The sequence below is a fragment of the Lates calcarifer genome, unplaced genomic scaffold (assembly GCF_001640805.2).
Source record: "Lates calcarifer isolate ASB-BC8 unplaced genomic scaffold, TLL_Latcal_v3 scaffold_20_43, whole genome shotgun sequence".
Taxonomy (NCBI): Eukaryota; Metazoa; Chordata; class Actinopteri; family Centropomidae; genus Lates; species Lates calcarifer.
The window spans coordinates 34,153-52,500 of record NW_026118149.1 but is presented as its reverse complement, the minus strand read 5'-3'; the positions used below and the strand labels follow the sequence as shown (position 1 = coordinate 52,500).

Genomic DNA, 18,348 nt, shown 5'->3' with positions numbered 1-18,348 from the left:
AAGTCGATGTAGCTGCAGCGGTTGGAGTGACCGTTACACTCACAGTCTGACACAGAGACACAAACATGTAACATAATGTAACTGAATGTAATGTAACGTACTGTAAAGTAATGTGATGTAATATACCCGACATAATGTAACCTCTCATATTGTAACATGACCCTAACATATCATAACATAACTGAACATGTTGTAATAAAACCAGTCTATCATAATGTAACTGAAGTAATGTAATTTATATTATATTATATATTCTATTAATTTATTTATAACTGAAATAAGGTAACTAAAGTATCTGATCATAAAGTAATGTTAATGAATTATCAGAATTCACTGTTCATCCTTCGTTTGACGAATTCTTTGAATTGAACTGAAGTGTGTGAACAGTCCGTCAGGTAATGTAGAAGTTTATGCAGATGGAGGAGTCATTCATCAGGAGGCGGGGCCAGTACAGGTGAAGGAGTCTGGTTTGACGCTGTCTTACCCTGGAAGGAGACGTAGGCGATTTTGGACAGTTGACTGAACTTTGGTCCCCCTGGAATCAGAATCTTCTGGGTTGCTTCAGACACAAAGCAAAGTGTGTGACCACGGCAACAGGCAGGTAACAGCTTACCTTAACTCTAAGGTCGGGGTCAAAGGGGTCACGTCTAAACTAACAACCATTCACAGCTCAGAACTACACATGACGAGTCAGGAGCAATAACCCTGTTGTTACTGATGTTAGCCACTAGGTGGCAGCTCCACAACTATTTCTACACATTGTACCTTTTTTTTCATAACCTTTGTCATCCTTCTCCTTCTGTCCTCCCTCTTTGATTTCCTTTGTTGTTTCTTTGGCTTCTTGGTTTGTTTCCTTGTTTGTCTCCTCTTTTGTTTCCTTGTTTGTTTCCTCTTTGGTTTCCTTTTTTGTTTCCTTGTTTGTTTCCTCTTTGGCCTCAGTAGCTGTTTGGTTCAACAAAAAGTAGAGGATTGAAATTTGCATGAAAACATGAACAGAGTTTATTAACAAATCAACATGTGAAACTTCTGCTCTTTGAAACTTTGGTCTGATAAAAAAAGAAAAAGAAAAAACAGTTTCACTTGTTTTGATGGATTTTCAAGCTGCAAGGTCAAAAATGAATTTACAAACTCTACACAGCTTAAATCTTACTGTATATTGTTTGATATAATCTGCCCTAAAATCTAATCTGACCAATCACAGCTCTTCATTTTGTACCTTTCTCTTCTTTCCGCTCTTCTGTCTCCTCTTGATTAGAGTCTTTCTTTTCACTGGACTCTGCAACAGAGTACTTTCCAGACTTTCCTTTTGTCTGACCTCCTGAAGGAGACAAACCTACTCCTGGATCATTGACTGTGGGAGGAGAATCTGGTCCAGATTCCAGGCCAGGACTTGCACGATCTGGTGCGGGATAATCTGGTCCATTTGATTCTCGTCCACTGCCTTGTCTTTCCCCTGTGTCTGGACCTGTCACTGGACTTGATCCAGGTGCATCAACAGATACACGAGAATCATCTGGAATGATCCCAAGATCACCAACAGGCACTGGTCCAGCATCTGATCCAGAATCTGGTCCAGGTTCAACTGAATTTGTATTTTCTGCAAAAGGGAAGGTGAAGTCCACAGGTGCCAAATCACCAGCAGGGTAAGGCCGATCTAAGGTGGTGGAACTTGTGTTTGGTGTTGCATTACCTCCATCTTCTTCAGAGGGAGGTGACGAGGACTCTATAGGAGCATCGGGAGCTGGTACTTCAGTAGCTGCTCCATCAGGAGAGGGTACATCAGGAAGAGGTACATCTATTACAGAGTCTGGAGTCCTAGAGGATGGCACATCTGGAGGAACATCTGGAGGAGGCACAGCTGGAGGAGGCACAGCTGGAAGTTGCACATCTGGAGGAGGTACATCAGGAGGAGGTACATCAGGAGGTGCTACATCAGGAGGAGGTATATCAGGAGGAGGTACATCAGGAGGTGCTACATCAGGAGGAGGTATATCAGGAGGAGGTAAATCAGGAGGAGGTACATCAGGAGGTGCTACATCAGGAGGAGGTAAATCAGGAGGGGGTATATCAGGAGATGCTACATCAGGAGGAGGTAAATCAGGAGGGGGTATATCAGGAGATGCTACATCAGGAGGAGGTACATTGGGAGGACGTAGATCAGGTGGAGTTATATCAGGAGGTACATCAGGAGGAAGTAGATCAGGAGGACTTATATCAGGAGGTGGTACATCAGGAGGAGCTATATCAGGAGAAAGTAGATCAGGAAGAGGTAGATCAGGAGGACTTATATCAGGAGGAGTGTCTGGAGGAACATCAGGGGAAGTTGTGTCAGTTCCTGTTGTGGATGAAGCGTCTCCAGACTGACTGGTTGGGGCTGATGCAGTGGTTAGAGGATCTCCAGGTGGAGCCCTATCACTGGGTGGGGTTATTTCTGGGATGGTTGTTAGAGGCAGGACTCCGGTTGACGTAGTACCATCGGCAGATAGGGTAGTACTGGTGATCAGGTTGGTAGTACTGGTCCCAGAGAGGGCGGGGTCTGGGCTTTCTGAGGAGGTGGAGTCAGAGGACGGAGTCACTGGGTCAGAAATAGACACCTCAGAGTCAGTACTGCTGCCTGGGACTGTCGAGCTGGTAATGGTTTTACTGGTGGGACTGGAGGTGCTACTAGTGGTACTGAGAATGGTGGTGTCTATCACTGTGGTGTCTCCAGTGTCCAGAGTGGGGCTGCTGGATGGAGCTGTGTCCGCTGTAGGTCTTGCTGTACTACTAATGTCTGGAAATGCATCAGAACTTGTAGTACTAACAGTACTACTGACAGCAATGAAAACTGAAGTACCAGTGTCAACTGTTGTAGTAGGAGATTCTACACCAGCGTTAGGAGAGTCATCAGTAATAGTACTAGTGAAGTAAGTCGTAAAACTGGTATCAGTCATGGAAGTACTGATAGTAGGAATATTGTCATTGTCAAATACAGATGTAGTATCACTACTAGTACTTGTTTCTGAAGTGGTAACACTCCATGTGTCAGTGGTAGTAGAAGTACTGGCTGTATATGTAACAGTAAGAGGACTTCCTGTGCTTGTGGAGACTGTATCAGCAGTCACCGTGTACATAAAAATGGTTGTAGTACTTTCTGTAGAAGTAGTCGAGTCAGTAGCTGCAACAGTGTTTGAGGTAGAAATACTGTCAGTAGGAGTAGTACTGTCAGTTATAGTAACATCAGTGGTTGTAGTGTCAGTAGATATAATACTGTCAGTGGAGAGTGAAGTAGTACTGTTATCAGAAGCAGTAGTAGTGGTACTGTCAGTAGTAGTAGTAGTGTCAGTCACTCCATCTGATGAGGCAGAGGGTCTATCAGATGCTGCTGAGTTAGAGTCACCAGCCGCTGTCAGAGAAGAAGAGTTACGTCTCTTTAGTGAATCTCAGCTTTCTGTTCTCTACAGACACTGACTGAACTCTGCAGAACATCAAACACTGGGAAAGTTTCAGGTGAATCAGACGGTTCCCATGACACCTGGTGAGAGATGTACAGGTGCTATGACACCTGACCTGCACTAACTGACGAGATCAAACATCAGCCTTTTATTTTGGTCATTTTGACAAAGGTAAATACTCTAATGGACTCTACTGCACCTGAACTGTCACCTGAACCCAACTGACCAATGACGTCTCATAATAAATCCCAGTTCTGTTCTGCAGAGACCTTTACTGGACTCTAATGTTTCTCTAATGGCGACCACACACTGCTGGGAGTGAGACAAATGTTTAATATTTAAAGTTAAATATCAACTTTAAATATTCTGAGGTGTTACTTTGGGGCAACAGCTGACCAGAGGTGTGTGGATTCAGCCTGATAAATATCTACAACATTAACCAGAGAGATACGTCACAACACTCAGGTGTCAGCTATGTTCTATTTATTCTATTTGTTCTATTTCCTGTCACTGTTGCATCTTGGATGAAAATTATTCTGTGCAGAAACACAAGTTTGAAACTGTGTGTGTGTGTGTGTGTGTGTGTGAGGTGACTGACAGGTGAAAACAGATGAACGCAGATTAAACACACACACCATCTGTCAGTGTGTTAACTCGCTCTGAACCACAGATTAATGTTCAGTCCCCTCCCAGAATGCACCCTGATATTTAACTGAACTCATGTGACCAATCAGAGTGAATACTTGGAAGCTGAAAGTGAGTGGATGCTTGCGCGTCTTGCTGCTGCTGCTCGCCTGTAATCTATTTTTCACTTCACCTGTTTTATGGTTTTATTGCCTGTATGGATGGTGTAATTGCATCCTGTTTGAGTCAAAGAACCCACTTTTCTTTGCATAAGTAACAATCACACAATTGTTTTTGTGTGTGAGCGGGCCAACATTAGCCTACGTGCTGGAACACTGCACCTGGCTGTTATTGTTCCACTTTGCAGCTGCAGGCATTATGTGGAACAACAAGTTTTATACCTGGTCTGTGCTCATCTGGATCTTCCTGTGGTTCTGCCACCACCGTGTGGCTGGGCTTTTTTGGTACACAGACGCTGAGCTTCTCTGGCTCCGCCGTCACCTGCCTGAACCTCCACCACCAGTGCTGCACCATCACCCAGATCATCCATCGTGGGTCAGGAATTTTCATCATGACAACTCCAAAACAATAAAATCCTTCTGGTCCACCTCTCGTCGCCCTCACAGAAACACCAGCTGGGCTGTTGACCACCGAGCATTAGCCAACTTAGCCAAGTCGGCGAATGCCTCCACCAAACATGACAGCACCGTTGTTAACTTTGGTCTGCTTAACATCCACTCACTCATGAGTAAGGGACATCTCATCCAGGATCTCGTCACTGACTGTAAGCTTGATTTCCTCTGTCTGACTGAAACTTGGCAACAGCCAAATGTCTTTTCTCAATTAAATGAATCCACTCCTCCAGGCTTTGTTTACATCTGCCATCCCTGTGGCAATGGTTGGTGTGGAGGTCTCGCGATAATTTACTGTGATAAGTGGAAAGTTTTACCAGTACCTGTGCCTGTCTTCAACTCATTTGAATGCACTGTGTTTAAGCTGCCTGGATCTACTCCCACCATCGTTGCTAGTCTACCACCCCCCTAAGCCTCACAGTGACTTTTTAAATTACTTTGCCACTCTACTCACTCATCTGTCCACTCTCTCACCAAATGTAATATTACTGGGGGATTTCAACATACACCTGGACAATAGTAATCTGCCTCTCTCCATAGACTAGACATCATCTCTGGACAGCTTTTAATTCCATCAATTTGTAGACTTCCCGACACACTCAAAAGGACGTACTCTGGACTTAATCTGTTGTTCTGGTCTCACCCCCCTCAACCTCACATCTGCCGAACTCCAACAAGGTGTGTTCCCTTCACATCAACTGCTCCCTGGTATACTCCTGAACTCTGGACAATGAAAGCAAAAGGTCGACAACTTGAGCAGCTCCATAAAAAAAACTGGTCTTACTGTTCACAAAGAAATGCACAAAATGCACAAAACCCATATGTTACAATACAATACATATGTTACAATACAAATTCAAAGACACAGTTGCTAAAACCAAATCAAACTTTTAGCCTGGTCTTATCAGCTCTAATGAAGGAAACACCAAGTCACTGTTTGCACTGTCACTGTCACTTCTCCTCCTGACTCCCTACCCCCCATCTGTACTCAACTGACACCTATAATTCTGTAATAATGTTCTTTAACGAAAAAATCTGCAATATTCAACAGCACCTATACTCAGACTCTCTGCCACCTTCCCCACCTGAATTTCTCCCACATTGCCAGTCCTTCTCTTGTTTTCAACTCCCAGATATCTCTGTAATCTTGGACCTCATCAGCAAATCCAAACCCTCCACATGCCAGCTTGATCCCCTCCCCAAATCCTGCCTTTTCTCCCTTCTTCCCCTCATATCTATTATCATTCACTCTTCACTCACCACCGGAATTGTTCCCTCACTTCTCAAAACTGCAGTCATCAGCCCAGTACTCAAAAACTTGGCTCAGATCCCAATAATTACCTTCGCCCCATCTCAAACTTACCTTTCATCTCCAAAATTCTTGAAAAAATAGTCGCCTCCCAACTTCACCTGCATTCAACTCCAAATAGCCTCTATGAACCTTTTCAGTCTGGCTTCCGCTCTCAACATAGTACAGAAACCGCCCTCATTAAAATCACCAATGATCTCCTCCTTGCAGCTGACACCGGTTTACTCTCCATCCTCATCCTTCTTGACCTGAGTGCGGCCTTTGACACCATCTCACACCCCATCCTTCTCAGTAGACTCTTCTCCATTGGCATCACTCACACCCCCTTAACTGGTTTTGCTCTTATCTGTCAGGCCGCTCTCAGTTCCTACAACTAAAATCCTTCAAATCTGACCTCTCCTCAGTCACTACAAGTGTGCTCCAGGGCTCTGTCCTGGGGCTCCTTCTCATTATCACTTACCTTCTCCCCCTTGGCAATATCTTCCGTAAATTCAATGTCCATTTCCACTGCTTCACAGATGACACCCAGCTCTACCTCTCTAGCAAGCTGAACTCCACTTTCTCCCCTTCCCCCCTCATCTCCTGTTTATTGGAAATAAAATCCTGGTTCACCTCAAACTTTCTAAAATTAAACAGCAATAAAACAGATCCTTCTAGTTGGCACCAAATTCACTCTATCCAAAGTTGACAGCTTCTCTGTCACAACTGACAGCTCCCTAGTTTCCCCTTCCCCCCAAATTAAGAGTCTGGGTGTCATCCTCAACAGCCCACTATCATTCCAATCTCATATTAATAACATCACCCAGTCTGCATACTTCCATCTACGCAACATTAATCGACTTCACTCCTCCCTCACCCCCCATGCTGCTTCCATCCTTGTCCACAGCCTCTTCACCTCTCGCATCGACTACTGCAACTCTGTCCTCCTCTTTTATATGTTGATTTTATCCATTGTTGTTTTATTGATTGTTGTATATTGTAGAGTTTTGTTGATTATTGTATTATACAGTGTCCTTGACTGTTCAGAAAGGCGCTTATAAATAAAATGTATTAGTATAATTATTATTATAGTGATGATGTCATACAACTGATCAGTGTTTCATTAAAAAGTCTGATGTGATGTGAAACAACTGAAAAACACACGACATGTTTAAAATGTTTCCAGAACCCAAAGCTCAGGTGTTTCCCATAATGCAACACTGACCACATTACTGTCTCTGACTATAAGGTGACATATAAGGTGACAGGTGAGATGAGCAGACAGACAGGTGAACAGACAGGTGAGGTGAGCAGACAGACAGGTGAACAGACAGGTGAGCAGTACTTACTGGCTGCTGTTTCTGCTGCTTCACCTGAAAAAGACAAACACATTAATAATCAGGTTTCATCCTCATGGTTTTTGTTTTGTTGTGTATCTGTGTGTGTGTATGTGTGTGTGCAGGTACGTACAGGTATTGGCAGTGCCTTTGGGAAGGGGCAGGTATGACCCAGGTCTCCAGCTGCGGGATTTGAACCCTCGGCTGCAGCGCTGACAGTCCTGACCCATTGTGTTGTGGTCACACTCACACTGCAGTGTCGCATCTCGTAACACACACTGAGCCGCATGCAGGTTACACTTACACCTGCAGGAACACACACACACAGGAACACACCTGTAACACCTGACGTCTATAACAGACACTCTGACATCACACCCTCCTCGTGAAAGCATTTTAAGGTGTTGGGTGGATGTCAGTTTGTGCGTGTGGTGAGTTGTCGGTCGGTGTGGTTACCTGGCAGGTACGTCGATGTTGGAGATGGCATAGAAGTACTTCAGCAGGTTGTCTCTCTGGACGTAGGTCCCTCCCAGTGCTGGGCGGAGGAGCCTCAGACGGAGGTTGGTGAAGGTGAAGAAGTCTCTCAGACCCTTCATGGTCTCCATCCGGGTGTACAGAGCGTCCATGTTGATCAGCTTTGGACCCGCAAACACCCCGAACCGAGCACGCACCTCGAACACCACAACCTTCTCCTCCTGTTGGTCAAACAGAATCTATTGGTCAGGCACAGAATACCTCAGACCTGGATCCTGATCCAGCCACAGCTACCGGTACGAGGTCCAGTGACCCACCTTGGCTCCAACCCAGCGGGAGTACTGCTCAGTGCAGATGACCCGGGTTAAGTTACTCGGTGCCAAGTCAGAGACTCGTTTAGGCGACATGCCGAAGGCCTCCAGACAGTCATCGGCGTAGTACTGATACGGCTGCCATGTTACACCTGAAACATAAACAATGTCACTGTGTGCCCCCCCCGCCTCCAGCCCCCCTCATCCCACCCAGACCAGTCACCTTCGTCCATGGACTTCTCCAGGACCATGCTGGTTGGTCGGCCATACTCGAAGGTGACGGTGATGTCATCAACCACCTCCAGGCTCTTGTTCCAGGACAGAGTGATGTTGGCCAATAGTGGCTCAGGAAACCTGGACCAAGTGACCGTCTGCCAATAGGTGATGAGGCCCCCCCTCTCCCTGTCTCCCATCAGCTGAGGAGGGTGAGACAGGTCGGGGCTGGACGCATCACATTCATCACTGCACAGGTATGGGTTCTCCTGAGGACACACAGAACCAGGACCTTCATGGATTTAACTCTGGACTGAAAATAAATACCTGCTGTGTGGTCGAGCCCTGACCAACAGGTCGAGCCCTGACCAACAGACTGAGTGTCTGAACACTCTGATCACTGATAGTCACAGAACTCCTGATGATGTATGTGTGTTTAAACTGTGTGTGTGTGTGTGTGTGTGTGTGTGTGTCCCACTAACACACATGTGCAGTGATGGATTAACACTGAAGTTAATCTGATCAGTGTGTGTTAATCCTTTAACTTCAGCTGCTGCTGCCAACTGTCACACTGTAGCTGAACAACTCCACCACTAAACAAGATTTAAATAACCATCACTAACGCTAGCTAACATTAACTCTAACTAACTCTAACTAACTGTAACTGACTCTAACTAACATTAACTCTAACTGTAACTGACTACAGTGCCTCGAGATAACTTCTGTTGTGAATTGGCGCTATATAAATAAAATTTGACTTGACTTGACTTGACTTGACTTTAACATTAACTCTAACTGTAACTGACTTTAACATTAACTCTAACTGTAACTGACTCTAACTAACATTAACTCTAACTGTAACTGACTCTAGCTAACTAACATTAATTCTAACTGTAACTGACTCTAACTAACATTAACTCTAACTGTAACTGACTCTAACTAACTAACATTAACTCTAACTAACTCTAACTAACTGTAACTGACTCTAACTAACTAACATTAACTCTAACTAACTGTAACTGACACTAACTAACTAACATTAACTGTAACTGAATCTAATTAACATTAACTCTAACTAACTCTAACTGACTGTAACTGACACTAACTAACATTAACTAACTCCGACTGTAACTAATTAGATGAACACATCTCTTCATGGTGAAGTGTCAGGAGGAGGAGAGCAGGTCAGTTCAAACTGAAGTTTTAGAGCAACAGAAACTATTATTCTTCTGTTACACACAGAACAACTGTCACCTGTTTCACCTGTTGTCACCTGTCCTTTACCTGCTCTTTGATTCTCACAGTTTAGCCTGATCAATTATTAACATTTAAGTTTCAATTCATTACAGCTGTTACATTTATCAATAATTCAGACTCGACTTCAGTTTCCCAAAGGAACAATTAGACAAACAGCAGGAGAGAGTGTCACTGTGTGTGTGCTAAGTGGTTCCCAACACGGGGGTCAGGACCCTCCAGGAGATCACCTGATGATGAGATGATTGACAGATGAGGAGAGTCTTGATTATGATAATGATATTATCAGTGTGAACTGAGACGTCTGCTCTGCAGAGAGAGATGAATTATTGGATGTTTGTAGCTTCAGTGTTGCTACAGGCTAATGAGCATCTGTCAGAGTCAGTCCAGCTTAATCTCAGACAAACTGTCTGATGGTTCCTGTGATGTTTGTCTGCACCTCCTCTTTGTTTTCTGTTTTTCTCTTCACCATCAACTGTCCAGTAAAGACAGAGACCATGTTTAAATAAAGTCTGATAGGAGCTGTTTTTAATCCATTGGTTCCACACAGACTGCCTCTGTTGAACCAGAATCTGTATTTGTTATTTTATCTCTTCAAATAATAAAATGGAAACAAACTGTAGTCTGTGTGTTTGAATTTAAACATGACAGAGGTTTTATTGAAAATGTAAAGTGACTGCTGCAGCGCTCCATCTTCAAATTATTCAGAGAAAATCAGTGCTGACATTTACAGACATTTACAACCTGAGACGGGTTCAGGTTCAGTCAGTGAACGCCTCGTTTTAATATGTCGAGGGGAAAAAAGGCAGAGAGACGCTGTGGAGTCACCATGTGTCTGTCTTCAGGTGTGTCTCTGTGTTCTGTCTTCAGGTGTGTTTCTATCTTCAGGTGCGTTTCTGTCTTCAGGTGTGTGTCTCTGTTTTCAGGTGTGTGTGTCTCTGTGTTCAGGTGTGTGTGACTGACCAGTGTGCAGAACCTCTCAGGTGGGTTTCCACAGGTAATCCCGGGGGGGTCAACTCTGATCTGCATCACCTCCTTCATGTTGGCAGGTGGAGGCTGACAGGCATAGAACTCCCAGCCTGGTCCGGCCTCTGAGCCGCGCAGAGACCGACACATGCCGAATTGATCTCCGGTCTGAGTCCGGCCCAATGCCGGCAGGAGGACGATGAGGAAGAGGAGGGGGAGGGGCATGGTGGACTGACTGTCAGATTGACAGGAAGTTCATCTCAACAGGTTCGGTTCTGACTCTCTTCAAACAGATGCTTGTCATGGTTACGGGGCTGTTGTCTTGGTTACCAGACATCCATCAGGTGGTCACCATCACCTGAGACTCCTTCAGGTGGTCCTACGAAACTGTCCCAATGAGGTCTGAAACAAAACCACCACAACCATCAAAACCACCTGCTTAAGTCTTAATGGGTCTGAAGTCCTGGACCTGATTCTAAGCAGACCTGATTCTAAACAGACCTGACAGGGACCTGATCCAGATTCTGTACCTGAACACACCTGAACAAAATACAGGCTGCTCAGCGCTCTGATTGGCTGCTAACCCTAACCCTAACCCTTGCTGAGGAGGACGTCACGTTACAAAGTCTAGATTCACCAGATTCATGAGCCCAGTTCAAACCTCTGATTGGAAATGATCAGTGATTGATCAGATTCTCTTTGGGTTTTCTTCATTGTCACTGAAACCTAAACTGGTTTAAAGATCAGCTCCAGATGTTAAAGACATACAGGTGTGAAGCAGGTGTGAACTTTAATATAGACAGAGAAGCAGTTTCCTGCAGCCGCCAGAGAAATAACGTCAGATATGAATAAGACTTTGTTTGTTGGTTGGTTTGTTTGTTTGTTTGTGTCTGAGCTGATGACAGAGATGATTAAAGTGAGACGCTGAGGACTGTTCCTCTTCTTTATTAACACGTCTGCTGCTTCTCCTCCTTTACACTGACAACACTCTGATCCTCCACCTGCCGCCAAAGACCTGACACCTCATCCTCTAAATCATGACCAGGATCAGGATCAGGACCAGGATCAGGACCAGGATCAAGACCAGGATCAGGATCAGGACCAGGATCAGGACAGATCTGACTTAACACCAAAAATCAATCAACAAAAGTCAATTATCTTTTTCTTCACATTTTCTGCGTCAAGCCCTCAGTGTCCAGCCGCACCTGTCCAACACCTGTTTCACACATGTCTCACGCCTGTCCAACACCTGTCTCACACCTCTGTTTCTCACTGAGCTCAGTGTGATTTTTGTGAACTGGTCCTTTAAATCAACAAACAGCTCAAACCTGGACCACTGCTGTCTATACTCACCTGTCTCTTTCTCTCTGTCTGTCTATCTGTCTCTCTGTTACTCACCTGTCTCTCTCTGTCTTGTTAAGCTGATTAAACAGACGACAAACGTTCCTCCTGTTCCTGCTCAGTCTCCTCTTTTCTTCTCTTTTCCTCGTTCCTTTCCTCTCCTCATTTTCGTCTTTCTTGTCTTCTTGTTTTCTCCTCTCCTCCGTTCTCTCCTCCCCCTCTCCACTCCCCTGTTTTCCCTCTTCTTTTTATCTTTTCTTCCTAATCTCCTCCTCTCTCTCCTGTAGATAAACTTCTCACTGATCTGTTCGTCCTGTTGGCTCAGTCTCAACTGACTCTACCTCTCTCTCTCTCTGTCTCTTTCTGTCTCTCCCCCTCTCTCTCTCACTCTCTCTCTACCTCTCTCTCTCACTCTCTCTCTACCTCTCTCTCTCTCTCTCTCTCTTTCTCAGTCTCTCTCTCCCTCTCTCTCTCTCTCCCTCTCTCTCTACCTCTCTCTCTCTCTCTCTCTCTTTCTGTTTGTTAGTTAGTTTTTTCATCAGTTTCACTAAAAATAAAAAAGTCACTTAAAAGAATAAAATTATTAAAAAATAATAAAAACATTTTTCTAAATGATAACGTTTTTAAGATCTGTATTAATAGAAAAATAAACTTTATTGAAACACGTTCAACTTCAGAGTAAACAACAAAAACTCTGAATCTGATTACAAATTTTAAAATAAATTTTATTTCATTTTTACAGCTGTGAAATAAAAAATGATTGAAAAAAGTTTTTAACGTCTTTATTAATAGAAAAATAAACTTTATTGAAATACACACAGCTGTGAAATAAAAAATAATTGAATTTATAAAACGTTAACATTTCAATGTATGACGTATGTTTCATGGCCATTCCGTGACGTCATCTGTAAGCGCCAGCAGCAGAACAACAGAGAAAATGGCGGACGTGGTGAATGTCGGCGTGAATCTGGACGCTTTCTCTCACGCTATCAGCGGCATCCAGGCGCTCCGCTCCAGCGTGAGCCGCGTGTTCGAGTCCCTGAAGGACGGGATGAAGAACCGGGAGACCCTGGAGGGTCGAGAGAAGCAGTTTATAGTCGAGTTCCAGGACAACCTGCAGGCGGTCAACAGAGACCTGAAGTGAGTCCGCCACACCAAAGTCCTGAGAGAAATCATCTGATTTTAATACTGAATAATTTCTGAATTATAATCACAGCGAACTGCATTCAGTTTTAGATAACACATTCTCCAGCTCATATGACGTTAAAGCACACCTTCTCCGTTAATATTGCTTAATTGATTAGAGATGTTTGAGGATCAGTGTGACTTTCAGTTCAGATTTACCTGACAGACGTGAACCAGTTGGGAAACTTTAAAGTATCAGGTTTTGGAACAGAGTTTGGAACATTTGAACTTTTTTGCTTTTCAGTATTTTAGAGTCACACAAAGGCTCAGATAAATAACCTGTCTCTCTCTGTCTGTCTCTCTCTCTGTCTGTCTCTCTGTCTCTCTCTGTCTGTCTATGTCTGTTTGTCAGTGAGTTGGAGCGTCTCAGTGGTCTGGTCGGTCGTCCCTCAGAGTCTCATCCTCTCCATAACAGTGGTCTCCTCAGTTTGGATCCAGTCCAGGATAAAACTCCTCTGTACTCTCAGCTGCTGCAGGCCTACAAGTGGTCCAACAAGGTACATGTGATATCATGCTAACAGGCTAACATGCGTCACATCAGCAGGTTCTGAATAAATAAACATTTAACTGAAACAAATATGGATGCCTCAGATCAGACAACAGGCACCTGAGTCGTCCCCCCCCCCCGTTTGATGTGAAGTGATCTTTAGTTGATCACCCAGCTGAGTCTCTGATTCATTAACTAATGACTTTACATTGTGTAAATCTTATTGATGTCCCATTACCATGACAACCATCATCTGCCCCGCAGTATCAGGACCACTTCACCTGCGGTTAGTGTTTCTGTCATACCTGGTGTCAGGTACACACAGCTGATCCACAGGCAGGACTGATGCTGATGATGGTCTGTGTCATTGTGTTTATAATGAGTATTTGTGTGTGTTCTTTGTGTATCTGCGTGTATTTGTGTGTACTTTGTGTACCTGTATGTAGTTGCAGTACCACGCTGGTCTTGCCTCCAGTTTGTTGAACCAACAGTCACTCAAACGGTCGGCCAATCAGATGGGAGCTTCAGCCAAGAGACGACCCAAAGTCCAGCCCAGCACTCTGGTACTACCTCCTCAGTGAGTACTGCAGTACTACACACTCTGTATACTACAATACTGCAGTAAGACATATGTTAAATACTGATACAACATGAGAGTACTACATACTGTGTATACTGCTGTAGTACTGTGGTACTCTTAACAACAGAACAAACTCGGTCTGATCTAAAACAGTAAATACTGCAGTACCTGGGTACAGCACTGTAATACTGTGTGTGTACAGGTACGTGGATGATGTCATCTCTCGGATCGGCAGGATGTTTCCTGATATGACCATTGAGCTGTTCAGACCTAACGGGACGTCTGCAGTGCTACTGGTACTAAAACACACAGTATGATCAAACACTGTAGAAGTGAGTTCAGCAGGTAACAGGTGTGTCTCACCTGTCTCCCTCTCAGGTGACCCTGGGGAAGGTGTTAAAGGCGATTGTTGTGATGCGTTCGTTGTTCATTGACAGAACTGTCGTTCGAGGATTCAACGAGAATGTTTACAACGATGATGGAAAGGTCAGAGGTCAAACTCACCTGACAGGTGACCGCTGATACCTGTCTGTTTGTCTCCAATGGTAACTTGTCTGTCTTTGTTCTTCAGTTGGATATCTGGACCAAGTCACAGTACCAAGTGTTCCAGAAGGTAAGATTCACCTGTCCCCACCTGAAATACTAACCTCGGCTGAGGGAGCACTGCTCTGATTGGTTGTGGTGTTGCTAGGTAACGGACCACGCTACCACTGCCCTGCTGCACTACCAGCTCCCCCAGATGCCTGACGTCGTGGTTCGGTCCTTCATGGTGAGACACTAATCAATAACTGATCAATAACCTGTATACCTGTCTGTCTCCACTTGCCTCTCTACCTGTCTGTCTACCTGCAGACCTGGTTGCGGAGCTACATTAAGCTCTTTCAGTCTTCCTGTCAGCGCTGTGGTCGTTTCCTGCAGGATGGACTTCCTCCAACATGGAGGGACTTTAGGACCCTGGAGGCGTTTCATGACACCTGTCGCATGTAAACACTTCCTGTTTCTCTGTCTCTGTATAAAATTTGAATAAAGTTTTTCATTGATGTTTATAAAGTTAATCCAAACAGAGTTCAGTTGTGTGATGTTGGGGGGTGGGGTCTGATTAATAATCCGATCAGTAGTCAATACGAGCGAATAAATCACATCTCTAATAAAACATTCATTAATCACCTGCTGTTCATCATTACCATGATCGATAATGACGATCGACCTGTTCAGAGCTCTGTCTGTTTCCTGCAGTCTGAGTCTGAAGCTCTGAGATCAATAATCATTGACCTTTATCAGTTATTGATCAGCAGCTGCAGAGACAGAAAAATTCTGATCAGACTCATTATCATACAAATGAAACTTTATTATTCTGACTATGAACACAGGGCTGACTCTGAATGTCAGCTGCTGACCTTTGACCTTTAACAGACGACCTGCTGAGACATGATTGGACGGCTGAGTGTCTCCTTCCGGATGATGTCATGACTTCATTTTACACAAGTCTGACATGAACCAATGACAGAAAACACAGAAGGACGAGTTTCTCACCTGTTCATGTGAATATTAACCATGTCCATGTCAACAATAATGTTCATATGAGCTTCCACCTGCTGTAGCAGCAGCTCAGACTGTGGATGTTGTGTGGTTTGAGTTCAGAGGTTTTTCAGCAGCTGAGTCTCATGTTCCACCTGTGAAGGTTGAGTAAAGTTTAGTGAAAACAAAATTATCTGCTGCTGATGTTTGTTGACATTTTAAATTCAGTGACTTTTATTTTGAAGGGAAGTTGAGTGTGATGTCAGGTTCAGTCTGAGAACATTTCATCACTGCTCAGTATTTCTTCACTGAAGACAAAAGTTAAGCTGCACCTGAAGGCATCACTTAATCAGGAAGTGTTTACACCTGGAGGCCAGGTGAGGCCTGTTCACTGACTGGAAACCAAAGGATCAGCAGAGACTGAGGGAGACGCAGGTGATCACCTGTCTATCTAATGTTTGTTTATTGTTTGTCTGATGTTTGTTTATTCAGCTGAACATTCTCTGCTGTCTGTGAGTCTGAGTTAAACACTGAACCGTCACAGACTTTACCTGATCTCACCTGTGTGACCTCACTTGTTACCTGCACATGGACAGAGTGATGTTGGTTGTTCAGAGGAAGATTTGTTGTTTTTGTTAAACTTGTCGCTCACAAATCTACACCTGAAAAGAAGGTTTATAAAATACTGTTCAACATTTATCATGAGGACAGATCAGTTGATTGATTGATTGATCTTATTGATTGAATCTGTTCTATGAGACAGATGAATGACAGACGACAGTTGCCCTTTAAATGGACTGTCAATGTCTGAGGTGTTTGCAGGACCTGGTCTACAGTCGCTGTGGTGGTTTTGGACTCTGTTTCCCACAATGCCTCTGGTTCTCTGTCTCCTCAGTGACACAGATGGAGAGAGAGGAAGAGGACAGGATGAACTTTACAGGGACCAGAACTAGACCTGCTCCTGGTCCTGGTCCTCACACTGAGTCTGATCCTGGTCCTGTAGATCAGACTCTGTTGACCATTGACTCTGAGGCTCTGATCGTCTCACCTGAAAGGGAGGAGGAGGGTGTGAAGCAGCCTAAGATGAAGCCTCATCAGAGCCTGAAGAGCAGCTGCTGTGTTTTCCTAGAGAGACACCGCAGGTTCTGACTTTATCTACTGGGCTTTTATTGTGAAGTTGAGTTTCCTGTGTTGGCAGTTGAATCCAAATGTCCTCAGACCTGAACCTGAACCTTAACCCTACAGACGTCACTGTCATCAGCTTGATGACTGTAGGTCTGCATCACATGAGCAGGTGGAGTTCAAGAACACACCTGAAGTCGGGACGTTTGGATTCAGTTTTTAAACCCGAGGTCACGTGATCAGAGGGCTGTAGATAAGGGGTGGGGCTTCTGTCCTCACATGACAGAACCTGATGATGTCATCCTTCTAACAGGAAACGCATCACTCAGAGCTGCAGCAAGTTACGACAACTGCTACCCACAATCCACAGCGGCCATGTTGACATGGTAACAGTGCTAGAGACAACGGTGGCTTTCCTGGAGACGGTCCAGGAATTAGTTCGAGCTGAGCACCCAGAATTAAAGGTACAACACCATGTAATAGACGCAGCCCAGTGCACAAGTGTGTGTGTTGATGAATATCAATGATATTCTGTTGTGAATCGTGTTAGTTGATTATGTTGAATAAGTGGATTTCCTCAGATCAAAACCACCAGTCAATTAAAAGTCAGGTCTCGATCATTAAGACCTGCTCCTGCAGACAAGAGTGGATTAATTTAATAGATTCAACAATATATTCATATTCATTATTTTATTATAATGACCATTTTCAGTCAGTGTGTCTGTGTGTTAATTTCTGTCTGCAAATGTTTCACAATAAAACCCCTGTTGAGAAATTAAGGCGACAACGGGAGCGAATCAAAACAAGGCCTTGCACTAAAATATGGTGAGTTATCGTTCTCAGTCTGAACAAATTATCTCCCACCTTCAGTGAAAAGGTGGGGTCCATCAGCAGCCAAACGTCTGAACCACTAAGAAACAACAGAGATCAGTCACTGCACTGAAACAGCTCTGCTGGCTGATTCATAATAATAATAATTAAAGGTCTTCCTGGATTCAGTGAACCACTGCTCTCTGTTCTCTCTGATATCAAGATCTCCAGAGAAACTCTGTCCTGGTTTGAATCCTGTCTGGACTCCTTCACTCATGGTGAAGACAAATGTCTTTGTTCCATCTCCTCCTCACAGGAAGGATCAGTGCTGGACAAGGTCTTTGGGTCTGGTTATCTGCTTCTCATCTCGCTGCTATGCAGACGAAACCTGACTATTCCTGTCAGATCCAGGTCTCTGCTGCTGCCTACAGAAAGACCTCTGGGTCTGAACTCAGTCTTTCAGGCTTCTGTTCCTTCTCAGACTCTGTGTTCCTCCAGGGATCATCATCTCCATCCCTGACCACAAGCTGTTCTCAGTCCAGACTGTTCTGGTCTGTGGTTCCCTGATGGTGGAACCAGTTCCCAGATCAGAGCAGGAGCGTCTCTTTCTGTCTTCAACAACCTGTGAAGACTCATCTCTTTGTTGTCTGTCATCAGCTGTGTCCTCCTGCCGAGCTTCATGCTGATTGGATGCTCCAGTCAGGAGAGCAGGGAGGTCGGACAGAAGATGGCCGCTGAGCACCTGAACAGGTGAGACAGATCACCTGACGAG

The 18,348-nt window shown here is 44.4% G+C and overlaps 2 protein-coding genes across 2 annotated transcripts in view; one reads left to right on the top strand and one right to left on the bottom strand.

The window, feature by feature from the left end:
* Positions 1-12,224, bottom strand: part of ntng2a (netrin g2a) — a 15,260-nt gene extending 3,036 nt beyond the window's left edge. The window contains exons 1-8 of the mRNA XM_018692789.2: positions 11,932-12,224; positions 10,531-10,935; positions 8,324-8,582; positions 8,107-8,252; positions 7,772-8,010; positions 7,449-7,621; positions 7,328-7,351; positions 1-46 (exon numbers count right to left, since the gene is read on the bottom strand). The exon at positions 1-46 is cut by the window's left edge and continues 122 nt beyond it. Coding sequence (XP_018548305.1) covers positions 1-46; positions 7,328-7,351; positions 7,449-7,621; positions 7,772-8,010; positions 8,107-8,252; positions 8,324-8,582; positions 10,531-10,758 — 1,115 coding nt within the window. The 5' untranslated portion in view covers positions 10,759-10,935; positions 11,932-12,224. The remainder of the gene's footprint in view (positions 47-7,327; positions 7,352-7,448; positions 7,622-7,771; positions 8,011-8,106; positions 8,253-8,323; positions 8,583-10,530; positions 10,936-11,931) is intronic.
* A 555-nt stretch (positions 12,225-12,779) lies between these two features.
* med27 (mediator complex subunit 27) lies at positions 12,780-15,181 on the top strand. Its single transcript, XM_018692827.1, has 8 exons — positions 12,780-13,014; positions 13,412-13,556; positions 13,993-14,123; positions 14,329-14,422; positions 14,505-14,612; positions 14,698-14,739; positions 14,818-14,895; positions 14,979-15,181. The coding sequence occupies exons 1-8, from the start codon at positions 12,812-12,814 to the stop codon at positions 15,111-15,113; spliced, it is 936 nt and encodes a 311-aa protein (XP_018548343.1). The 5' UTR covers positions 12,780-12,811; the 3' UTR covers positions 15,114-15,181.
* The last annotated feature ends 3,167 nt before the right edge of the window (positions 15,182-18,348 follow it).